Source organism: Rattus rattus, chromosome 1, assembly GCF_011064425.1.
Source record: "Rattus rattus isolate New Zealand chromosome 1, Rrattus_CSIRO_v1, whole genome shotgun sequence".
In the NCBI taxonomy this organism is placed as follows: Eukaryota; Metazoa; Chordata; class Mammalia; order Rodentia; family Muridae; genus Rattus; species Rattus rattus.
The window spans coordinates 252,055,616-252,078,316 of NC_046154.1; the positions used below are offsets into that span (position 1 = coordinate 252,055,616).

General features: G+C 51.9%; 3 protein-coding genes across 3 annotated transcripts; 2 read left to right on the top strand and 1 right to left on the bottom strand.

Moving 5' to 3' along the window:
- Positions 1 to 3,275: 3,275 nt before the first annotated feature.
- Naga (alpha-N-acetylgalactosaminidase) lies at positions 3,276 to 12,006 on the bottom strand. The gene is made up of 10 exons (XM_032918496.1): positions 11,831 to 12,006; positions 11,292 to 11,368; positions 10,469 to 10,604; positions 9,816 to 9,987; positions 8,808 to 8,985; positions 8,466 to 8,560; positions 7,748 to 7,909; positions 5,577 to 5,774; positions 4,330 to 4,473; positions 3,276 to 3,912 (listed from the first exon to the last, which is right to left on the bottom strand). Exons 2-10 carry the CDS (start codon positions 11,305 to 11,307, stop codon positions 3,766 to 3,768), a joined length of 1,248 nt encoding a protein of 415 aa, XP_032774387.1. The 5' UTR covers positions 11,308 to 11,368; positions 11,831 to 12,006; the 3' UTR covers positions 3,276 to 3,765.
- Positions 12,007 to 13,832: 1,826 nt separating this feature from the next.
- Positions 13,833 to 18,425, top strand: Pheta2 (PH domain containing endocytic trafficking adaptor 2). Its single transcript, XM_032890893.1, has 2 exons — positions 13,833 to 14,074; positions 15,982 to 18,425. Exon 2 carries the CDS (start codon positions 16,189 to 16,191, stop codon positions 16,966 to 16,968), a length of 780 nt encoding a protein of 259 aa, XP_032746784.1. The 5' UTR covers positions 13,833 to 14,074; positions 15,982 to 16,188; the 3' UTR covers positions 16,969 to 18,425.
- Positions 18,426 to 18,553: 128 nt separating this feature from the next.
- Smdt1 (single-pass membrane protein with aspartate rich tail 1) lies at positions 18,554 to 21,751 on the top strand. The gene is made up of 3 exons (XM_032918507.1): positions 18,554 to 18,904; positions 20,533 to 20,673; positions 21,526 to 21,751. Exons 1-2 carry the CDS (start codon positions 18,584 to 18,586, stop codon positions 20,668 to 20,670), a joined length of 459 nt encoding a protein of 152 aa, XP_032774398.1. The 5' UTR covers positions 18,554 to 18,583; the 3' UTR covers positions 20,671 to 20,673; positions 21,526 to 21,751.
- The last annotated feature ends 950 nt before the right edge of the window (positions 21,752 to 22,701 follow it).

A 22,701-nucleotide genomic window follows, 5' to 3' on the forward strand; every position in this document is an offset into this window, starting at 1 on the left:
ACTCCCAAAGCATTTAGTTTTCTTTAACAATGACTGTCTATTTCATCGTAGCCTAACCAGCTGGGCCTAAATGATCCAGTGAAAGAGAAAGCCTTACTCTCCTCCTCTGCAGCTTGTGGACAATAAAGACTTGTAAGGTCAAAGGTTAGGTCAGAGTTCACCAGACACTGAGACCTGACCTGAGACTATGAACTCCTTCCTATCTCCTTCCCTGACACCCACAGACATAAGCCTCCTTTTTAACCGTGGAATTAAAGCTGAATGAACAGCCTTTATAGATGAAGTCCACCTCAGAATGTAGGTGGTCCACACCTGTAATTGCAGCCCTTGGCAGGCCAAGGTGAGATGGCGGCAAATCTGAGCCCAGCCTGGGCTACATTTAGAGACCATGTCTCAAAACTGTAACAATACAAACCTCCCAAGGCAACAATAGAAGCAAAACTTCTGTGAGATCAAGTGAACCCACCGGACAGCTGTACCCAATATACCTGCTTTTATATACATTTGGCCTGAATTGGCTTATTTTGTGGGCGGAGCTAACCTATCAAAAATGGCTAGAACCTGAATGGAGTGTTCTGGTGAGAATTCACGAATGACCTAAGCACTGCCAAGGAGAAAGTCGTCCAATTTACTTATAACTCAGTAGTAACCAGCGAGGGTAGGAGAGGCTGCTCAGTGGGGGGCCCTGCTTGCTGAGCACCCACATGAAAGCCAGGCACAGTTCCTGCAACCCCAGCACAGAGGGCAGTGGAGACAGGAGGATGACTGCAACTTGCTGGCTGCTAGCCCAGTTGAAAACAGTGAGCTCCAGGTTCAGTGAGAGACCCTGCCTCAAAGGTACAAGGGAGAGCGATAAGGACAGCCAATACTGTCTTCTGGCCTTGGAGTCTGCACTAGCATGTAAACCCGTATACACACACACACACACACACACACACACACACACACACACACACACACACACACACACACACACGGTGTGGAGCACGTATATAGCAGTGCCAGGAAGTACTTCACAGAATGACAGAATCTTTCAGGGTTAGGATAGAGGAACTCTACCTTAGGACAAGGACAAGAGGACAAACTGCTCGAACCTCCAAAGACAGCGTGATGAAACAGCTAAAATCCCAAACTCAGTGAGATTCTGTAGAACTAGAGTTTTAAAAAGGTTACTCATTGTCAGAGTCCGGATGTGCAGGGCCGGACGTGCCTGAGGGAGAGCCAGAGATAGGACTTGCCAAACCAGCTATCAGCCCCAAGGACATTGATCATCTGTAGCCACCCCCTCCCCTTCCTTCACCCCCCTGAGTGAGATGAGCCACCCTACCTGCCTGCCAAGCTGCTAGAGAGCACGTACTCCTTGCTGATGTAATTTCGCGCCGAAAGTAACTGTGCACCATTTGAATTGACCAATCATGTGTAACCTCGCGAATGCCCCTAACCTCCCCTATATAAACCCCTGAGTTTGGAAGCTCGGGGTCGATTCCTCTGTCTCCTGTGTGAGATACGTGTCGACCCGGGATCCCGCTAAGACCCGGGATCTCGTTAATAAAAGCTACCTCTTGCTTTTACATCAAGAATGGCTACTCGTGATTCCTGGGGGCACCCCACCCCGCGATTGGAGCGAGAGATGCGGCTCCCCGTTTAGGGGTTCGCTCTTTCAATTCTCCTTGAACTAAAGGAGAATGAAGCACGAATTGTCTTTGGTAGAGCCTTTGGGGGAATGGCAGCTTTCTCTGTGATACAACTGCCACGTTGGTAAGATGTGGCAGCCTCGTCGGCAAAGCTCGACATCTAACAGGATGTGTTTGCTTTAAATGTCAGCTTGCCCCAGCCTCGAGTCTTCAGGTCACCTAGCCTCAACTGAGGAATTGTTTACATTCAGTTTGACCTTGGGCTTGTGAGGGTGTTATGTTGATGGCCTCAATTCATATGGGATAACCCCACCCAAACTTGGGCAGCACTTTCTGGGGACAGTCCAGATATAAAAGGACAGAGAACGAAGGTTAGTGGCTTTCCCTATCACTACTAAGTTAATTTACTGCAGTTGAGTCCTTTGATATCAGTACCAGCTCTTCTGGCCTTTCAATAGAGACAGGAGTGGCTCTCCAGGGTCTTCCAAACCAGACTGGACTGCCTAGGCACCCAGCCTCGAAGTCAGGGTTTCAGCCTCTAGGATATGAGACCGCTATTGTTGGAGCGTGATTGTCGAGGTATCCAGCTTTGAGAACGTAGCAATTATGGGTTCTTGACATCTTAGGTATGAGACAGGTACTACTGAGACCATTTCAACCATATTTCCTAGACCAACTTAACAGATCCTTTTAAAACACACACACCACACACACCACATACACCACACACACACACACACATACAGAGAGATAGAGAGAGAGAGAGAGAGAGAGAGAGAGAGAGAGAGAGAGAGAGAGATTTTGTGTTCCTCTAGAGAACCCACACATGGGTGTTCTAAGGTTTTTACATCTTACTGTAGACTTAGGGGCCTCGGAAACCTGAAGGTGGAGATCTTCGAATGCATGGCAGGATAAACACAAGGCCTGCAGCTCAGCTGCCCTGCATTTAAGGTGTAAGGAGGACCTAGCAAGCCTGCTTTGCCACCGCACTGGGAATGGTAAAGAACCAGAGCTGCTGGGCAAAAACGGTGTCCTCCACCCGAAGCTGAATAACGACACGGGGCTCAGGTGTCAGCACCGGTAACAGCTGGTCCAGGTGGTCCAGAGCCTCCCATTCCCTCACCGTTTCTTCCCTTCTGCAATAGACCCCAGGACAGAAAGGGCCCCCAGACTTGTGAACTTAGTGGGGGAATCTGAATCTCTTCTGCTGCCGGGGTAGATAAGAAGACGGGGTAGGGGGCAGTCACCAGGCTGTGGAGCTGGGCAGAACTGACGCTGGGGGGTCTTAGCGTGCTGTTGCTCCATGTCACCTCATGGCCACCAGCTCACCAGTGCCAGGCTCGCCAAGGGTGGCCCCTGTTGGGAGGTAAGTCTGACATTTTCAGAAAGTGGAAAATTGCAGGAAAAGAAATTTTTAAAAGGAATTAGGTCCAAAGGTCACTGTGGAAACACGAGGGTCAGTAAGATGCTATATATGTCGTGTGTGGGATGAGACTCGCTGCCAGCATCTGGCCAGTGCCACCCAGCGCCCTTCAATGAGCCCCCACCCCTGCCACAGGTCATAGTATCACTGGTTGACCAGAGAACATTTTTTTTTTTTTAAAAAAAAAAAACAGCTTTATTCATGACCTAAGGGAGCTAAGGGAGCTAAGGTCTCTGATCCATCCCTCACTCCCCAGGGTACCAACTGCAAAGGCCCTCTCCAGTAGGAAGGCCAATCACATGATTCTGAAAATTCCTGGCAAGGAGTCAAATCTCTATTCTTAATTTTAAAAATTCCAAATCCTGATTTCTGAGTCAGCAAAGTCAGAGGCTGGAGTCCAATGGGCATCAGGGCCCTGCCCGAGGGGGCTCAGGAGACTGGCCCAGTTGTTCAGCGAAATCTGCAGAGCTGGGTGGGGACAGAGGCCCAAAGGCCACAGGAAACCGCCCCAAGAGTTCCAAGTTTCCAAGGGGGCCCCTGCCTCAGCCGGGCATGGCGTGGATCCTGACCCTGCAAACGCACTTTGGGCATGATGGCCGGCACATTCCCAAGTAGCCTGGGGAGGCAGGGCCCTGCCATGCCCTTGGCGTGCCAAGGCTCCATGGTCTAGGCTCAGTGGAGCTGCCGTAGCCTGTCATTCTTGGGTCCTCACAACTGGGACATCATTGTGTATATCCCCAAGCCCTTGACGGGATATAGGTACCACATCACAACCCCCGAAGGGTTGATGGTCACAGTGAAGTTGGTTTCAGGGTGGAGCCCGCTGATGATGTCTCCTGTGAAGACGTTCTGGCCCTGTATTGCGGAGGGATACATTGCTATCAAGGTTACACACCCACCCCATCACCACACACACACCCGCCACTGGAGAAGCCTGTATTTCAGCCTACCTGAGCAAGGCCTCCAGTACACCCCCTACTTATTAGCAAGGCTGACAGATGTTCAAGCAGAAAACAGAAAAGGTCCCACCCCATGGAAAACATAAGGATGTCAGCCGACCACGCTGACCGCTGATGCAAGGGTCATTCATACCCAGCTGGAACCAACGTGCCAGAGAACTACAGAAACAGACACAGCCCCTGGTGCCTCCAGCTGGCCCCACCCACCCCAGGCACCACCTAGGGCCCCAAGGCATCGGTTCACCATGACTGAGGCAGAGCCACCTGGATGCCAGAGGGCTGGGCCAGGGACCGCCGGTGGCAGGGCACTCACCTCATACACACTGCCTTTGGGGTAGTTCAGTTCCAAGAGGGAACAATGGAAGTGGTAAGGCATGTCGGTCCTGCGGCTGAAGAAGACCAGGGCACTGGCATCGTCAGACAGATTCCGCTTGAACACTTCGATGTGGGATTTGCTCTAGGCATAAAAGATAACCCCTGGCTGGAGTCTCATGTTCAGTGTGGCCCTGACATGACATCCCTGCTTTCTCTAGTCCCCCAACCCCCCACCAGCTCTCTTCTATACCAAGCCCAGCCCACAGCTCTGTCACAGAGACCAGAGGAGATGTGACGTGACAACCATCTAGCACCTACATTTCTCTCTCCCTTCCTTCCTGACTCAGCAGGTGCTCTGTGCCAGGCCCCCACGTCAGGACGTCAAGAGGGACAAACCCAAAGACCTGAGGGGCCTGCCGTATGAACACTGCCAAGACTGTTCCAGGGCTGCAGTTGTGGGCCCTGCTAAGAGGGACAAAGGACAGTGCTGGGGAGTACGCATCTGGCCTCAAGCACAGAGTTTCATTCCCAGCTCCTCCAGGGGTCCTGAGGCAGGAACTAGTTATCTCCTTGGGACATCAATAGTTCAAAAGTGCCTTCTGGCCTTTTCATTTTGGGGTAAGACTTATTATTATTCTCATGTGTATGGGCGTTTTGCCTGCATACATGTTATTAACTATTAATGTGTGCGCACGTGTACGCGCATCAGAAAACAACAACTTGCGGCGTTTGTTTCTCTCCTTCTACCTTGCGGGTCCTCAACAAGTACCTTCTATCGCATGACATATTTCTCTCCGTTAGAGGCAAGGATTTATACACAGAGCAAAGGCTTTGGGGTGACACTGTTGAGTTCAAGTATAAACGTGTGGCCTTGGGAAAGTTGCTTAGATTCTGCAAGTCCCAATTTCAGTAGAACAGAGAAAATGTATGCAGGGTGCCCAGCCCTTAGTGATGCTCAATGAACAGTTGACACCTGCAATAGCAACCGTGTCTTTGGCTAAAACATTCTTGAAATTCTGGAGAAAGGTACCCATTTTCTGCAGGACATCACGTGCGCCTGGCTGCTGTGATTCCCTGTCTTCTGTGGGCCTGTCATGTGTCCCCACACTGACTCCTGGGAACTGTCCTACTCTGACCCTGGCAAGAAGGCAGCAGCTCCCACGCAGCCAGAAGGGAGACCCGGCCCCAAGTCCACTGCTCTCAGGGGAGCCCAGTCTCTCTGCCTTCCTGTCCCCATCCTGATACCTTGAAGATCAAGCGTCCCTGGATGCCTAAGGGGTCCTGATTGATTTTGATCAGGAGTGGATTCTGAAGAATGTCTATATTCTGGGGGGAGATGGTACGCAGGTCCGTGGACATGAAGAGGGGGGCTGCCAGCACTGTCCACAGGGCCATCTGGGCCCGGGATTCATCGAAGCTGAGGCCGAAGTTCCCGATGAGCAGCTGGGGACAGAGGAAAGGAGCAGTCAGGTTGGTCTCCTCAGGGAGATGAGCACCAGGGCCACTGCCAAACGTGGCTAAGGCAGGCCTGGCTCACTTAGCACAGTGGAGGAGCACTGGGACAGCAAGCCACGTCCCATTTAGCATCAGCTTCCCCAGCCTCAGTGCAGAGTCGGGGTGACTGGCCTTTTGTGGCTGACTCAGGTGATACAGTGGGATCCTGGGGCCAGAAAGTTTGTGAGTGGGGATCTGCAGGCTAATCAGTACAGGAGCCTGCTCTGGACTAGAGGGTGTTCGGGGTTAGCCTGCGGGGTTAGCCTGAGCAACCCAGTGAGATTTCTCCCAAAGTAAAAAATGTAAAAAGAGTGAGTGTGTAGCGTAGTGAAGGGTGCTTGCCTAGGGCGTGTAAAGCCTGGGTTCGACCTCAGTACTGGGAAAAAAAAACAACGAAACATCAAAAAACAACCAAGCAATCAACCAAAAAACAGAAGAGGCTGGCTGGGCTCTGGGGCTCCTGCCTGTAATTCCAGAACTTGGGAGGAAGAAGCAAGAGGATCAGGCATTCAAGGCTAACCTTGGCTACATAAAGTCTCCACTAAACATGAAAACACACGCCTTTAACCCCAGCACTTGGGGGCGGAGGGAGAGGCAGGTGGGTCTCCATGAGTTCAAGGGCAGCCTGGTCTATACAGTCAACTAGGGCTATACAGATGTCTCAAACAGAACATAAAATAAAAGGAAGAGAGAGGGAAGGAGGGAGAGGTGAAAGGGAGGAGTGAAAGAAAGACATGCTAGAGAGAAGTGGTAGAAACCAGTTTTAGAAAGCCCCTGTAACTGCCACCATTGGATGGACCACAGCAAATCCTGACTGCAAGGAATCAAGTAGTCCATAGTTGAGATGCAAGGAATTCTGGGTAATGCTGTAGCTCTTGCCATTGTCCTCACTTTTCCCAATGACGAGACTGAAGCGTAGAGGATATTAAAGGGTCTGGAGAGATGGCTCAGTGGGTTAAGAGCACTGACTGCTCTTCCAGAGGTCCTGAGTTCAAGTCCCAGCAACCACTTGGTGGCTCATAACCATCTGTAATGGGATCTGACGTCCTCTTCTGGTGTGTCTGAAGACAGTGACAGTGTACTCATACATATAAAATAAATAATTCTTAAGCAGAAGAAGGAGAAGAAGAAGATATCCAGGCCAGTTTGGAGTCCATAAAGACATAGTGAGAAATTGGGGGTAAGTGGAGAGAGAGTAAGAGAGAGAGAGAGAGAGAGAGAGAGAGAGAGAGAGAGAGAGAGAGAGAGAGAGAGAGAACAGGCCAGGTTTGGATCAGGAGCTCTAAAGCAGGTGACTCAGGTCTCCAGACTGATCCTCCCACTAGCCCCGCCACAGGAGTACTTGTGTAAGCCCCCAGGGCTGTGATTGAGATCCAAGGACTAAAAGCAAGATGGAGGGGGTGGGACAGGGCTGGGGTGCTTTGCAGGGTGAGAGAGTAGCGCCTCAGGGGAGCCAGAGCAGAGGTGAAGGCACACAGGCAAGCTGGATGAATGCCACAGATGCAGAGCTCTTTAAGAGACATCAGAATGTCCCGGGGAAGGGTCTAACAATGGGTATCCCAAACTCTGCTCTTGAACATTCTGATGTGTTGGGGAGGCGGGGCAGGGCGGAGCCTAGAAGACTTCAACACACCCAATCCAGGGACACAGTTTAGTGTTGATGTAGGGCCTAAAACAGTGGTTCTCAACCTGTAGGTCAAGACCCCATTGTAAATATGATATCAGATATTTACATTACAATTCATAGCTATGAAGAAGCAGTAAAATAATTGTGTGGTCGGGGTCACTAAAGGGCTGCAGCATTAGAAAGGTTGAGACCCACTGCCCTAGAAGAAAGAGAAGCACAGGGTGTCCGTTGTAAGGGCTGCAGGGACGGAATGCACGATGGGGCTAGAAACCTCCTCCCCCTTCCACACTGGTACCATATCTGGGTCATTCCAGTGCCCAGGACCCGACACGGGCTGCAGTATGTCCTGGTGTTTCACAAACCAGTCCAGAATGGTCAGCACACTCTTCCAGGAGTCCTGGATGTCTTTATAGTTGCGCCAGAGATTGCAGGTGCCGGCGACCTCAGTGTAGTTCACCTGAGTGTGGGAAAAGGCAGGAGTTAGTACCGGTCGGTCACCCTGCTGCTCAAGGCTGCAGATGGAGACTTGGACTGAGGCAGAGAACAGGTTCTCGTGGGTGTGTAGTCTGGGAAGGTAGCCCTGCTCTGGGAATGTCCAGTCCTTCCCTCCATAGAGGGAGCAGGTGCCCCCATCACCCTCCCCACCATGATGTGCACTCCCGTTGACAGTGCCAACGCCTGCCTCCTTTAGGTGTGGAGGTCTGAGCCCTTCTGAGGCTATGCATGGCTTTGGTAGCCTTCTGGGGCTTCAGGCCCACATGGAACCGGGATTCTGGCCACTTGCTGAACACGGTGTCTGTGGTTCACTTGCCTCAGATGCAACCCCAACAGCCTACCTGATAAGCTGGCGGGGGCTATGGCTCAGTGACCTGGTCTCTAGACACCTACACATGGGTGTATTGGCTAACTATGATCAGATCGCTTCTACCTATGCTGTCAGCCTCCCCTAGGCCTGGCACATAAGAGGTGAGGGGGCCAGGCAATGTGAAGCTGTAGCAGGCAGAATGGCTTACCTTGGGAGGTAGGCCCCCTTCATAGGCTGGCCAGCTGCAAGAAAAGGCGATGGGACGGCCTGTGGCATTCAGGGCAGCAGCCATCTTGGGGTACCCTGCAGAAACCCCGATTTGGTGACTGAGCAGGCACAGGGGACAGCCTAGGAAGTGCTTCCCTGTACCTTAAGGCCTACTTGCCAGGTGCCAAGCCTTAGGAGGCACCTATGATGTCATCGCCCCTTTTAGAAGAGCCCGGGAGCCGTAAGCATGGGTGAGGGATTTGGGGAAAACTGTCACCAACTGTGTGCAGACGGAACTCCACAGCGGCCGACCTCTCTGCGTTCCAGCCAGATGTGAACGTACCCTCTGCACGTTCCTTGGGAGTGGAGTAACAGCCATCCAGTTTCAGCATGTCCACCTTCCACTCTGCGAAGGTTGCAGCGTCTAGCTCCACTTTGTCTAGAGTGGTGCCAGGGTAACCCATGCAGGTCATTTTGCCCATGTCCTCATAGATGCCTAGCTTCAGACCCAAAGAATGAGCCTGTAGGGGTTGAAGAGACATGGGCTAAGTGAGACCCTCATCCCAGGCACCTGTGATGGACCCCATTAAAGCTTTCAGTGGTGGGGTTGGGGATTTAGCTCAGTGGTAGAGCGCTTGCCTAGCAAGTGCAAGGCCCTGGGTTCAGTCCCCAGCTCCGGAAGAAAAAAAAAAGCTTTCAGTGGTTCCCAGGGCTGGGGATATAATTAACTAGCACAATGCTTGCCTAACATGTGAAAAGCCATGGGTTCTATCCCCAGGCACTGCACAAACCGTGCATGGTGGCATGCACCTAAACTCCCAGCATCAGGTGTGAGACACAGCCTCTTTATGTAATCCTGGCCTACAGCAGGCTGGCCTTGAACTCACAGAGATCTGCCTGCCTCTGAAGCACAGGATTAAACACATCACCACACCCAGCTAACACCAGAACTTTAAGGTTATCCTCAGCTACAGTGTTGGAAGTCATCCTGGGCTACACAAGATCCTGTTTCAGTAAGAAAGAAGAAACTCTTAGTGGCTCCTGCTGGCCAAAAGATATGTCCCAGGTAGCTGGTTTCTGCCAACTGTGGCCACTTTTTCTCCAGCTGTCTCTTGCCTTGAAGCCTTTGCTACTGCTTCTCAGGCCCCATCTCTGGGATGGATTCAACCAGACGCCTCCTCCAGGGGATCTTTCTTTTTGCTAAGGCCCCTTTCTGGGCCTTTCTCACCTCATTAGGCCAATAGTATGTGTTCATTTTTCTGTTTCTGCCATCATGCTGAGTTGTCACTGGAGACTGTGTTAATGAGTCCCAGGCCCTCCCACTAAGGGGCAGGACTGGAGTAAGACTTACATAGTCAGCCAGGAAGGCAATCCCGTGAGGGAATCGCTTGGGATCAGGTATCAGGCGGCCTGTGGCATCACGTCCACCAATCCAGCAGTCATCGATGTTGAGGTATACATAGCCTAGGTCCCGCCATCCATCCTGAGCCAATCTGTCAGCCATCTCCATAAAGAGTCGTTCACTAGCAAGGGACAGACAGGAGGGTGGCGCTGCTCAGTAGCCCAGGCTGTCCCTCGTCCCTGCATTTCCCCTCTGCCCTGAATTCTGGCTATAAAAACCAAGCCTCTGCTGTCAGCTGATGCTGGGCCAAGATAAGAGTAAATGACCTTCCAGGAGTAGGGTAGGGTGAAAGAGGTGGTCTGGCCTCCAGGCCAAAGGGCAGGACTAGGCCAAGGGAAGCATGTGGGGGCCTGTCTGGCGTTTTATCTTCTTTCAGTTACCTCAGAGGCTAGGTCCACCCACTGAGGCCCCAAGTAAGTCATGGGGCTAGGTGTCAGATACACCTCAAATCGCTCCAGCGTGTAGAATCTCAAGGCTTGGTGATTCTGACTCTGCTTTTTTTTTTGGGCTGACGAGTGTCTTTCACCCACTGACCCACTGACCCACTGACCCACTGACTCACTGACCCCATTTGTCGCCCTGGGTATGCAGATCTTACTCACCTGATGCAGTTCTTCGGGTCCTCCTCACAGTTGATGTTACATCGGAAACGTTCCCAGGCCAGCCAGCCCATGGGTGGCGTCCGCAGTAGCCCATTCTCCAGCATCAGTACCTGAGCCACCAGGGCCAGTAAGAGCACTAGAGGGAGGTGGATGGTGACATGTAAATGGCTCCTCCAGCCCTCCAGTCATCACCTCACTCCTCCAGCCCTCCAGTCATCATTTCACCAGGCACAGCCCAGTAGGGTTAGCGTTGCCTTAGCCTGTGAGTGCAGTACGGAGGGGGAGGTAGGTGGGGCAAGGTACCATATTTAAAAAACTGTTACTACAGACTAGCAATCAACAGAACCAACCCCTGAAGTCACATCCTTGATATAGGTGAGACCAGACCCCCTCTTCCCTCCCTACACAGAAGTGGCAGTACACTGTGGATAGACTCTAGGTTTCTGAGGCCTTGATGTTTTTGTTCTCCACCTCAGAAGGGCCTAACGGGTAGGATGGACTCATACCCAGCTGCTCAACTGCATAAGCCCCTTCCTCTAGGATTTCAGTCTCCTTTTATATAAATCACCATACCACATGACAGGGCTGCTGTGGCAGGCCAGTACCGGGTAAGACAGGACCTTTACCCTGGAGCAGGACTGAGAAAGGAAGTGGCCTCTTTGAAGGGGGAACGACTCCTGGGTGTGGAGTATCTTCTTGATTTTCCTGGCTCAGCTCCAAGGAGAGGAACACTTCTCTCCACAAATCCACACCAAGGAAGAGGAGGGCTGGGATTTCCTCTCCACTGTCCTCCCCTGAAAGCCACCCCAGTAGGTCAGGGTACCTGTCTTCTGCAACATTGCCTCGGAGTCAAATCTCAGGACCCAGTCGAATCTGCTCTTATCAGTTTTATGTGTTGAACTGTGGAAGATAACAGATGTTATATATCCCACCGGGCATTGTGGCACCCACCTTTAATCCCAGCACTCGGGAGGTAGAAGCAGGAGGATCTCTTTGAGTTCTGGGCCAGCCTGGTCCACAGAGCTGAGTTTCAGGCTAGCCAGTGCTACTAGGTAGAGAGATCATATCTCTGAAAACAAACAAACAGACAAACAAACAGACAGACAAAACAGCTACGAACTCCACATTTGGTCCCAAGTTTTCATTACTATCACTCCTTCGCCAGCCATTACTTCCCGGAATCTAAGTCTTCTTTTAGAACTGCAAGTAGTCTAGGACTTTTTGCCCGAGAGTGGATGCGACTGGTTCCAGGAATACCAGGAAGAAGGAAGGCTATAGGCCCTGTCCTGTTCCTGATCCCCGTGTGGGTTCCGATTCTCGGTTCTTAAACATCGCAGGCTCAGCGTCCCCCTTGATTCTTACCCTCGTACTCGCTCAGTCCGCTGTGCGCTTAAGCCCTGGAAGCCCCCGCCGCGGCCGCACGTACCTATAGTGACCGGGGAAGCGGAATGTCACCGGACAACCCTTTCTGAGCAACCAATCAGAATCCCTTAGCAACGCCGTGCCCTCTCTCTGCGCCCCAGCTCCCAGCCTCCATAAGCTCCGCCCATCTAAGCTCGTGTTCTGCGCGCTCCCGAGGCGCGCTCCCGTGGGAAGTCGGCTTGGGCGTTCTGTGCGCGCGCCGCTAGGCTTCTTGTCTGGTTGGTGTCCTTCGTGCTCCGCCCCAGAGGGTGCGGATGGTGGCCCGCACTGCCCGCACTCAGTAAGTGGTTGTGAAGTGAATTCCTACAGGGGGCGAAATGAGACAGCCCAGAAACCTTGCTCTTAACAACTCAAAAAAAAAGGTAGTGAAAGAGGCTGGGTGGGATTTCAGCTCTCAAAAGGTCAGGAGGCTGTCTCCTCCACCTGACACCCAAGGGGTTGTTCGCCCACCCACTCCAAAACATTTTATTCATCATTTATTCATATGTTGAACATATGCTAGGTGCCAGACGCTGTTTCTGGATGCCTTCGCGAGGATGATAATTATAGCCGTCCCCTATCCGAATGTGTGCCATCTTCCTCCTCTCAGGTAACGGCGAACCTGCTTCTCTGTGCATCCTATCTTCCGTTTCCCTCAGCCTTCACATGCAATTCTCCAAAAATCCTGTGCCCTCTGCCTTTAAATCCCACCCCTCATCCCACACGGCAAGGCTGCGCTCATCACATATTGTCTGGATGGTTCAGAGACCCTCCTCAAGGGCCTCCAGCTTCTACCTTTTCCACAGCAGCCAAGGCAAACCTGAAAACCCAGCCCTATGGGCTGGTAAGATGGCTCAGCAGTTACTACTCTTGCGGAACCCAGAGGTTTGTCTCTAGACTCACATGGTGGCTTGCAACCACCCCTACTCCAGTTCCAGGGGATCTGACGTCCTCGTCTGAACTCTGGGGCCAACAGGCATCCACATGGTGCACATACATGCAGGTAAATGCCCACACACTTAAATAATCTAAAAACGAACCCAAACCAGCCCTGGTCAGGTCAGCCTCTCTCAAGTCTATGCAATGGTCACTCTTAGTTTGGAGAAATGGTGTTTCTAAACCCCACCCTCTACCTTTTGACCTTATTCCCTGCCAGCATCTTCCTCATTGCCCTCCTTGTGGCCCCTCAAACAGCATTTGGACCAGCTGTTCCCTCTGCCTAGAATGCACTTCTAGATATGGGCATAGCCCACACCCTCATTTCCTTTAATTATATGTCCAAGTGAGGTCTACTCTGCCCATTCTATTTAAAGCAGCAAGCTTCCCCCCTGCCCCCTCAGGAAACCCCATGCTCTATTTCCCCAGGCGCCTTCACCTTGTAACACATGTACTCTAGCGGATACTATTAGTTGAAGAAAAGTTAGTAAACCACCACCACCACCACCCACCGTAATCCCCAGAAAACCATCCAGCAAAACTGAGAATGTAGGGTATGCTTCTCTACATTGTGAGGTCAGGGAGGGAACCTCAGAGCTGACAGCTGAGACCTAAATGTCAAGGAGCTCTAAGTGGGGGTAGGGTGAGAGGGAAGGGCTGTCTGGGCTTCAGAAACTGCAAAGAAAGGGTTGAGGTGGGAACCCACAAAGCCCTTGGGCAGACATTTGAACACATTGTCTTCAGGGCGGTGAGGGGGTATCCTGGTCTCCTGCCTTAGTGCTTTCCTGCAGTCTTGCTTGCAAACCTATGGACAGACTACTCCAGGTAGAGCCTCAGGGCCACAAGTGGACTGCAGACCCGCACCGGCGGGTGATAGAAGCTGAAATGGTCAATCTCCAGAGGCAAAGATGGGGCTAAGCCAAGGACTTGGTTGAGAACTTGGCAGGGTTTTGCAGGCTGTGTAGGAGCTCGCCTTAGGAAGCGCCCTATCCTATGACTTGTGTGGTTTGGCTCTTCGCGCGCTTGGGAGGGGAGTTGAGGTGGGGGCATCGGGGAGAGACTGGATGGGCTGTAAGGGGAAACTTTGGGGGAAAAAGAGCACCCCGAATTCTCCTTCAGTACTGAGCTGTAGACCTGTGGGTAGCCTGAGGTTGGACTCGGGGTTCGAGACCATTCCTCACCCTGTGGCTCATGCCGGTTCCCACCCTCCAGGGTCTCAGTTTCCCTCCACAGTGCAAGCCGAGGCGACTTTGCAGATCCAGAGGCCTGGTAGGTACTGGGCGGGGAGAGACCGGGGCGGTACCCCGAGCCTCCCGGGCGGGGTCTCCCGGCTCCTGCGGCCACGTTCGCGACCTGGGCGGAGGCGCGGGCTTTGGAGCGAGAAAGACCAGGGGACGATAGCATCGCACTCGACGGGCCAGGCCCTCGGGCGCCGGAGGTGAGAGCGGGCCGGGCGGGCTCCGGGAGGAGGTGACCAGGAGGGCGTGGCCGTGGACCTGGCTGGAGAGCCCGGGCCGGATCCTGGGATCCAGGCACCAGCAAGGTCGCCTGAGGGAGAGGCCGCGGCTGCAGGCGCGCGTGGACTCAGCCCCTCTTTGGGGCCCACAAAGGGTTGCGGCTAGAACGGCCTTCCTCTATTCCAGGCCTGCTTGCTTCTCTTTTTGGAGCCCTTCTTCCCCTCCCGCCTCCTGGCTATGATTTCATCATTCACTACTTGATTAATTCATTAGTTATTTAACTGTATTTGTTTACCGCATGTCTCTCTTGCTGGAAAGTAGATTTCAGGAGGACAGGGATCTAGTCCCGCGAAGTCAGCAATTCTGCACAGGACTGATTCTTGGCAGTTACTGGGGCAGTCAAACTAAGCCCACTCTGGATGTCCTGCAAATGGGGACAGTGATATAAAAACATTAGGGACAGCCGGGGAGATGGGAGGGGTGTGGCGCGCGAAGGGGACAAAGCCAGAAACTGCTGTTGGTCAGTTGACCTTAGATCAAGCCACTTTGGGTAGTGGTGATCAGGATATTTTTCCGCAATACCGTGGTGACAAAATCCCAAAGGGAAAGCCAGGAAACTGTGACTGGCACGTAACTGACCTACCTAGCCCCAGGGGACCCAGAACCACAGTCAGGAGACACACAGGGCAGTTCAGTTGCCCTGGAGGGGATGAGCTGGTCATAAAAATGGGGAGGCAGCGCTTCCTGCGAGAGGCTGCATTTTCAGTGGGGCCCTAAAGTTAGAACGGTTCTCACATTCTCTGAGAACTGTTTTGCAGGCTCTCTGGAAACCATGTGGCTGAGCTCTGTGGTTAGATAAGAGGCCACCCTGTCCTGTTCTGTGGACTCTGCTGATAAGTGTGTCACCAACAGGGTCCCACCTAGAAGGTATAAGACCAAGTGCTGACTCTTGCCAGATGACTCCTGTCATAAGACCCTTGCTAGTTCAGCAACTTCGGAGCACCAGAATTTAGTGGGTATGTCTTCAGTGACCCAGGACATATCACTGGAGTTTACAAAGCAGGTCCCCTTCACCTCCTCCTGGAGCCCATACAGCCTGCTCTCCCCTCCAGTGCTGGTCCGGTGCGATGTGGTCACCCCTGGGCTTTCTCCATCACTGGCCTGTCCCTCCCCTTCCTCCATCTGGCTCTGAAATGATAGGTTCTTATTAAGGTGGGCTGGATACCACCGAGGCTAGTAGGTGCTCAGGTAGGTCATGGGATTGCTGGTGGTGGAGCTCAGGCTTGCAGCGGGGGGTGCGGGAGCCATGTTTGGAATGGTTGAAGCACAAAAGTGTCTTCGGGCTTGAGGTCCCTTTCATCCCCTTCCCTCCCCCTGGGGGTTATTTCTTTGTTTGTTTTTTTTTTTTAAGTGTCAACGGGAATACCCAGGTTAGCCAGGGATATGGTGTGATCAGAAGAGCTGGGATTCAGTGTGCCCAGGACCCCTGCCTTCAAAATCTAGCACGACAGAAGCTGAGCATGGGGTAGGCATGCAGGAAGCACCGGGGAGATGGGAACAGTCAGCTCAGACGCTGAAGATTATCCACCCTTGGCTACATAGTGAGTTTAAGAGCAGCCCAGGCTATGAGGCTTTGTCTACAAACAAACAAACAAACAAACAAACACCAGTCGGTATCTGCTATTCCTGATACAATAATTACTCTCTTTTCTGTTACAGTTTTTTGATGTCCAGGTTCCTTTTTCTTTCTTTCTTTTTTTTTTGTGACCCTTCTATGACTTTTGAGATGAAAGACAAGGAAGACTAGTCCTTCAGCTGAAGTCTGAGAGCTGCAGGAACTACAGTCCGTCGGAGCCACAGGACCGGGTTGCAGATCTGAGCACCTTCCCTCCGGGTGCTACCGTCTCTCTACCTCACCGTTCCGGTATGAAGCTGAACAAGAGGAGTGTGGCCCACTACGCGCTGAGTGATTCTCCAGCAGACCACACTGGCTTCCTGCGTAGTTGGGGAGGACCAGGTTCCCCACCCACTCCCAGTGGCACTGGCCGAAGATACTGGTTTGTTCTCAAGGGCAATCTGCTATTTTCTTTCGACAGTAGAGAAAGCCGGGTCCCGCTGAGTCTCGTGGTACTGGAAGGCTGCACGGTGGAGCTGGCCGAGGCTCCGGTACCCGAGGAATTTGCCTTCGCCATTCGCTTTGATGCCCCTGGAGTGCGCCCACACCTGCTGGCAGCAGACGGGCAGGCTGCCCAAGAGGCCTGGGTGAAGGCACTGTCCCGAGCCAGCTTTGGCTACATGCGACTTTTGGTGCGAGAATTGGAGAGCCAGTTGCAGGATGCCCGTCAGAGCCTGGCCTTGCATCGCTGTGCACCCCAGAGGGCTGTTGCCAGTCGCAGTAAATCTCAGGCTCCTGACCACCGGGCTCCAGGTCCTGAGAATGGCCACTTTCTCCCTAGGGACGGCAGTTCCATGGGTACTGTGGAAGAAAGGGGAATCCGGCCAATAGGACGGGATTTGACTGAGTGGGAGTTACAGGGCCCTGCTAGCCTCCTCCTTAGCATGGGGCAGAGCCCCGTGTCCCCTGAGACCTCCTGTTTCTCTACCCTGCATGACTGGTATGGGAAGGAGATCATGGAGCTGAGGCAGAGGTGGCAGCAAAGGGCCAAGGGGAGCCAGCCAGAGAACAAGCCACACAATAGGCCCTGAGCCAGGGCCCTTTAAACTATGACCCTGTCCTGCTGGTCGGGACGCCAGGGTCAGAACTTCAAGGGTTAAATTTTCACTCATTTACCAAGTTGCTGTGTGGGCTGTGTGTGTGAAAGTGGCTTGAAGACTAGCATCAATGTAGCTTTGTCAGGGCTCTCTGTAGGAGGTCTTCAGGTGCTAAAGAGGGATTTCTTCTCTCCCCCGCTGCCCTGTCAATGTATAGTGGTGGGCATGGCCCGCAGAGAGGCAGGCAGCCTTTTAGACAGGAGAAACTCTCTCTGGCCTGTTGTCATGGCTACTTGTAGGGACTCTTGTCACCTAGCCAGCTGGTTCCTAAGGCTTGTCTGCCGAGGGCCCTCATACTCTCTCCTGTATCATTCCAAGTATCTTTTTCTTTTGTTCTAAGGCCAAATGGGTCTACCGAGTCAGAAGCCAGGCCCATCTGTCCCCTTTATAGAGATGTAATGACAGCGGCTGTGGCTCAATAGAGAGCCGTTCCCAAACAAAATCTGCCTCTTCCTGACCACCCTCCTCTCCCTATCTGGGGCCTTAGGGCAGCCGGGCCAAAACCCATCAAGGCCTCAAGGCCAAACTTTGCCTCCAGGAGACTGAGTTTCATGGTCTTCCTGGCTAGGGCCAATTCCTGTGACGCTAGTCATGTTTCTCAAGCCTGCTTGTAACATCATGGCCAGTGGCCCTCGACTGTACACACAGGTATTACAGGCCTTTGCTAATGTTCCTGTCATAGTCGTTAGTGTCTGCTCTTTAGTTTTGGATTTTGGAGGCCAGGTCTTTGTTTGCAAGTGCTGAGATTATGGATATGAGCACCATGCCGCGTTGGTTTTGTTTTGCAGCAGGACCTGGTGGGAAGGCCTGCTAGCCTCCTCCTTTCCCCTTATAACCAGAACAATAAAGTTTGCAGGGTTGGTAGCAAAGAGGTAGAGGAGGACTAGGAGTTCAAGGGCATCCTTGAATACACGGTGAGGTTTTGGCTAGACTGGGATATGTGTGAGACCCTGTCCGAAAGTTATTCATTTTGGTTATTATAATCAGTGTGTTTACAAATGGAGAATCAGGAGTCAGAGCTGCAAAGCCGGTGTCTGTGGCTAGCAACTGGGTCAGAGAACCTGGCTTGCTGGTACAACCGCCATTGGCTCAACCCCTCTTCTTGCTTGTTCCCTAGACCTATACGGGAAGTCTGCTGTCCACTGCGCTCGTTGTACCAATGTTCACAGACACTCTGAGCTATTGTTAACTTGTCTTTTTCACCACACTAGATAGCTCCGGCTGTCCTGGAACTCACTATGTAGATCAGACTGGACTTGAACTTATCAAGATCCTCCTGCCTCTGCATCCCAAGTGGTGAAGGTGTGCACAACTTCGCCCAGTTTTTTGTTAACTTTTTACTGTTACAGTTTTTGTTTTTTTTTTTTTATAAATTCAGTAAAGTTTTTCATTACACATTCCGGTTCCTTAATTCAAGTCTTCCAAAGGTGAGGGGAGGAAACACCTACAAAGGGAGCCCCTTAAGGCCCCGCCCTCTGGAGCCTAGGAGGCGCTTCTCATGACGTCACTACGTCGTCCCGGCACCAAGGACTTTCCCACTGCTACAGGAATGCGTGCTCTACGCCGACGGGAGGGCGGTGCTTCCCGTGGGCGTCGCGAGTCTCGCGAGTTTTGGAGACAGTTTCGGCGAGAGGGCCGCATTGGATGTGTGGGGTGTGGTTCCCGGCGAGGGGCGGAGCTGGGGATGGCGTCCGCGGCGGCTCGGCGGCTGGCCTGGCTATCAGTTCGACCTGGGGCTCTCTGGACCGGGCCGAGGGGGAGGAGAAGTGGCGATGTCTACACCGTACCGGGCAGCTCAGGTCTCAGCCAGGTACCGTCGAGGTCAGTCATCGTCACTCGCAGCGGCGCCATTTTGCCCAAGCCGGTGAAAGTGAGTGTCTGTCTTGAGGCGGGGCGAAGGGGTTGAGGCCGGTCATTGGGGGAGTGCATGTGATTGACAGGCGCAGAGGCCAATCATAGTGTTGACATGGTCTGGACACTGGACCTAGGACTCAATTTGCGCAACTGGGGTTTGCTGACTTTGACAGGTGGAGGAAAATGCTTCCATAAAACCCAGTGTTAAGCTGGGTTCTTGGACACAGGAGTTGAAAGGCAGCCGCGAAATGTGCAATGTCTTATCTTGAGGGACATAATGATCCATTTCTCTAGGGTCAGCAGAAGGGCTTTGTGTCGATTTATATAAGTCATGCAATCTCTGCTTCAGAGACGATGGGATAAAACAATCCCATCCCTGGAGAAATGGCTTAGCGGTTAAGAACTCTGACTGCTCTTCCAGAGGCCCCGGGTTTAACTCCCAGCACCCAAAGGACAGCTCACAACTATCTGTAACTTCAAGATCTGACACCTTCGCATAGACATACATGAGCAGGCAAAATACCAATGCACATAAAATAAAAATAAATAAATAAAATCCTGAAAGAGTGGGAAGGGAGTGCGGAAGTAATATAGTTAGTAAAAAGCCACTGAAGGAGAAAGGATGCCAGGCTGTGGGAGCAGGACCTTCTGTCCTGAGGAATGTAGGTTTTACAGATGAAATCAGGGCAGAATCCTGAACCCAGCATCTGAAGCTGGCAGCAGAGTTAGGTCTTGACAGCCAGGGACTACATCCTTGTTTTTCCATTCCTGAACTCTGTCACTTGCCCTCTGTACCCCTAAGGAAAATGGAAAGTCTCCTATACCAAAGGTATGCTTTTTGACTGCAGGGCTGTGTGGAATGGAAGGGAAAAGAATTCTTTACAGTAAGTCTGAGCTGTACTAACAGTTGACTGCAGTCAGGGTTCTCAGCGAGAAGCAGGAAGCTGCTGTGTAAAAAGGCACAGTTAGGGAAAGCAGAAAGCGAGTACCGGCAAAATCTCACGGGCGTTCCTCCAGGGCATATCGCCGTTGCATGTTTAATGTCAAATAAGGTTGCTCAGCAGCAGGAACCAATTAAAAGAGAACTGGGTGTAAGAACCCTTCAGTACACACCTCTTAGTAACAAGATTTTTATTTTATGTGTATGGGTGTTTTGCCTGCATGTATGTCTGTGCAGCCAGAGGCCAGAAGAGACTGTGGCATCATTGGAACTGGAGTTGCTTGCTTGTAAGAGGCCACGTGGGTGCTGAGAACCAGTCCTGGGTCCCATGGAGGAGTAGTCAGTGCTCCTAACCACTGGGCCATCCCTCCAGCCCCTGAACTCACTTGTGCGTGTAGAGGGCTGATTACAGTCCAGTCATCCTAGTGTTCATGTCCAACTGTGTGTGGTTCTTGCAAGGAATTAGCTGGTTGGTCCCTAATTTTTAGTTGCTTAGTTTCCTAAATTTAGTTTGGCTTTGTGTCCTTCTTTCTGTTATCCATTTTGATAGCCATAAAACATACTTTGTCTCTTTGTTGCTCTGAGTTTCTACAAAGACTTTAAAAATCAAGTGGTGTCTGGATCCATTGGAGGAAATGCCCCTGAGGGCCGGGGCTTGGGCCACAGCCACTGGTCTGGAGCTCACAGCCTCCTTCTCCCTGCAGATGTCCTTCGGTCTTCTCCGTGTGTTCTCCATTGTGATCCCCTTTCTCTATGTTGGGACACTCATTAGCAAGAACTTCGCGGCTCTACTTGAGGAGCATGACATTTTTGTCCCAGAGGACGACGACGATGACGATTAACAGGTAATATCGCCCTTCTTGTAAGTGGACAGGCACAGGTAGGCGGATCGTCTAGTCTGCGACAGTCTGTGACAGTCTGTGATAGTCTGGCCTTCACACAGCAGCATATGGATCCTCAGGGCAGCTGTGGGTTCACCCACTTGAGACTTACTTTCTCCCATGTTGATGACTTAGAGATCCACTAGGATAAGGTCTTCGATGGCCTTTTCAGTGTCCTTGATGTACCTCAGTCAACTGACATTCTCTTGGTGACTTAATGTGCTTTATACCTTATGAAGTCATGTAATCTCTGCCTCAGAGATGAAGGGATAAAACAGAATTATGAAGGAGGGTAAAGAAAGGGAATGCAGAAGGCACCAGTAAGAAGGTGATGGGGAAAGGAGTGTCCCAGGGTGGCATCCCACAGGAACTCACACTTCCTACTTTATAGTTAGAGCTGCAGTGTGCCCCTCCCCCACTGTTTCTTGAGTTAGCATCGTTCTTACCCATCTCCAAGTATTGGCCCATCCCCCCTCCACCAGGTGACCCTGCCCACTCTTCATTGTCTTGGTCATCTTCCTCTCCCCTCCTATTTGAAAGTGGCCACTGCTAGAGCCTGCTGTGAGATGGAGAGCTTCTGTGATCCCAGCACTGAAGTAGAGGCAGAGCTCAAGGACAGCCAGGGCCGGCAGGAGAGCTTATGGCAGGAAACAGAAGAGCAATGCCCCAGAGCTGGTGGCACACACCAGTAATCCTAGCACTGTAGAGGTGGAGACAGAACACCCGAACTTCAAGATCATCCTTGGCTGCAGTGGGTTTGAGACGACTCTGGGCTGAGGTTGCCTTAAAAGTGACTGATGCACGTCTTTCTTACAGGGCACAGGGAGTGTAGGAGGAAGCACGGATGAATGGAGTGGTGGCATGCTCAGCTCCTTCCGTCGGCAGAAGGGTCAAGGAAAGCCCTCAGCCTCACCTCTCATGGTTTGTGACAACAGCCCAGAATCCTGTGCTCTGGGAGGTTCCCTCACGCTGTCCACAGAGCACCGGAAGTAACAAGCAAGCAAATTATGAGTATATAATAAATGAGTCATGGATGATGAAAGGTCGTTCCCACTTCTCACTCCCGCAGGATTAGTTGTACTTTGTCTCTTCTGTGTCTAAGATGCATCTGGTTTAGAGCCAGGATATCCAGGCTATTACACAACCACACATGCAATTAAGGGGGACGGAGACCTTTTTTCTTTTAAAATTATTTTTAACTGTGTATCTGTTTTCAGGTGCTCTTGGAATCTAAATCCTAGAGCTGGAGTTAAAGGTTATTATGAATTGCTTGATGTGGGTGCTGGGAACTAACTCTGGTCCTTTGCAAGAGCAGCAAGTGCACTTAATCACTGAACCGTCTTTCCACACACCCCCTCCCCCAACTTGAAATTTTTTTACTTTCTACATAAGTCCAGCAGAGACTTGCCTCAAAGCCACTTAGGCTGACTGAAGCCTTTAGCCTGGAGGAGTTGTCATGTTCTGGTCATGCAGTTTTGTTACTGCTTAGTAGAATATTTTGTAACATTGGGCCCTCAGGGCAAAGGGGATCCCTGGTGCCGTGGGGTCACTCAGTAACTAAACCCTGAGACCCCGAGTGCCTTCCTCCAGCATCCAGGACTGTCCAGGGAAGGAGGTGGAAGCACGAACATCAGTACTTCAAGGTCACCCCTGGTTACACAGGGAGTCGCAAGGCTATCTCTGGCTACATGAGATCCTGTTTGAAACAAAAATGTGCAGAAGTAGTAGGACAGTTGTGCCTGCACTGAACAGTGTGCTCTGCACAGTGAGGATGCAGTTCTAAGTGCAGTCATTTCTACTGCTGCCCCACGGTGCTGCTGTTCCCTCTGATCCCAGAGCCTTGGCGCCAAGAAGCCCAGTCTTGGGAGCTTCATACATAAGTACAAGCACAGTAACAACCCTCCAGCTTCACGTCCATCCACTGTGGGAGATCTGGACAGAACCACATAGCCTTTCCTGCTTCCCCATAAAAGGGTCTGACTCAGTCGGCAG

Coding starts and splice junctions, on each gene's coding strand:
- Naga (XM_032918496.1), bottom strand. Junction 8,561..8,807: donor TCCCAAGGAACGTGCAGAGG/GTACGTTCACAT, acceptor GGGTTTCTGCAG/GGTACCCCAAGATGGCTGCT. Junction 4,474..5,576: donor AGGGACGCTTGATCTTCAAG/GTATCAGGATGG, acceptor TTTTATGCCTAG/AGCAAATCCCACATCGAAGT.
- Pheta2 (XM_032890893.1), top strand. CDS start 16,189: ATGAAGCTGAACAAGAGGAGTGTGGCCCACTACGCGCTGAGTGATTCT.
- Smdt1 (XM_032918507.1), top strand. CDS start 18,584: ATGCGTGCTCTACGCCGACGGGAGGGCGGTGCTTCCCGTGGGCGTCGC. Junction 18,905..20,532: donor TTTTGCCCAAGCCGGTGAAA/GTGAGTGTCTGT, acceptor TTCTCCCTGCAG/ATGTCCTTCGGTCTTCTCCG.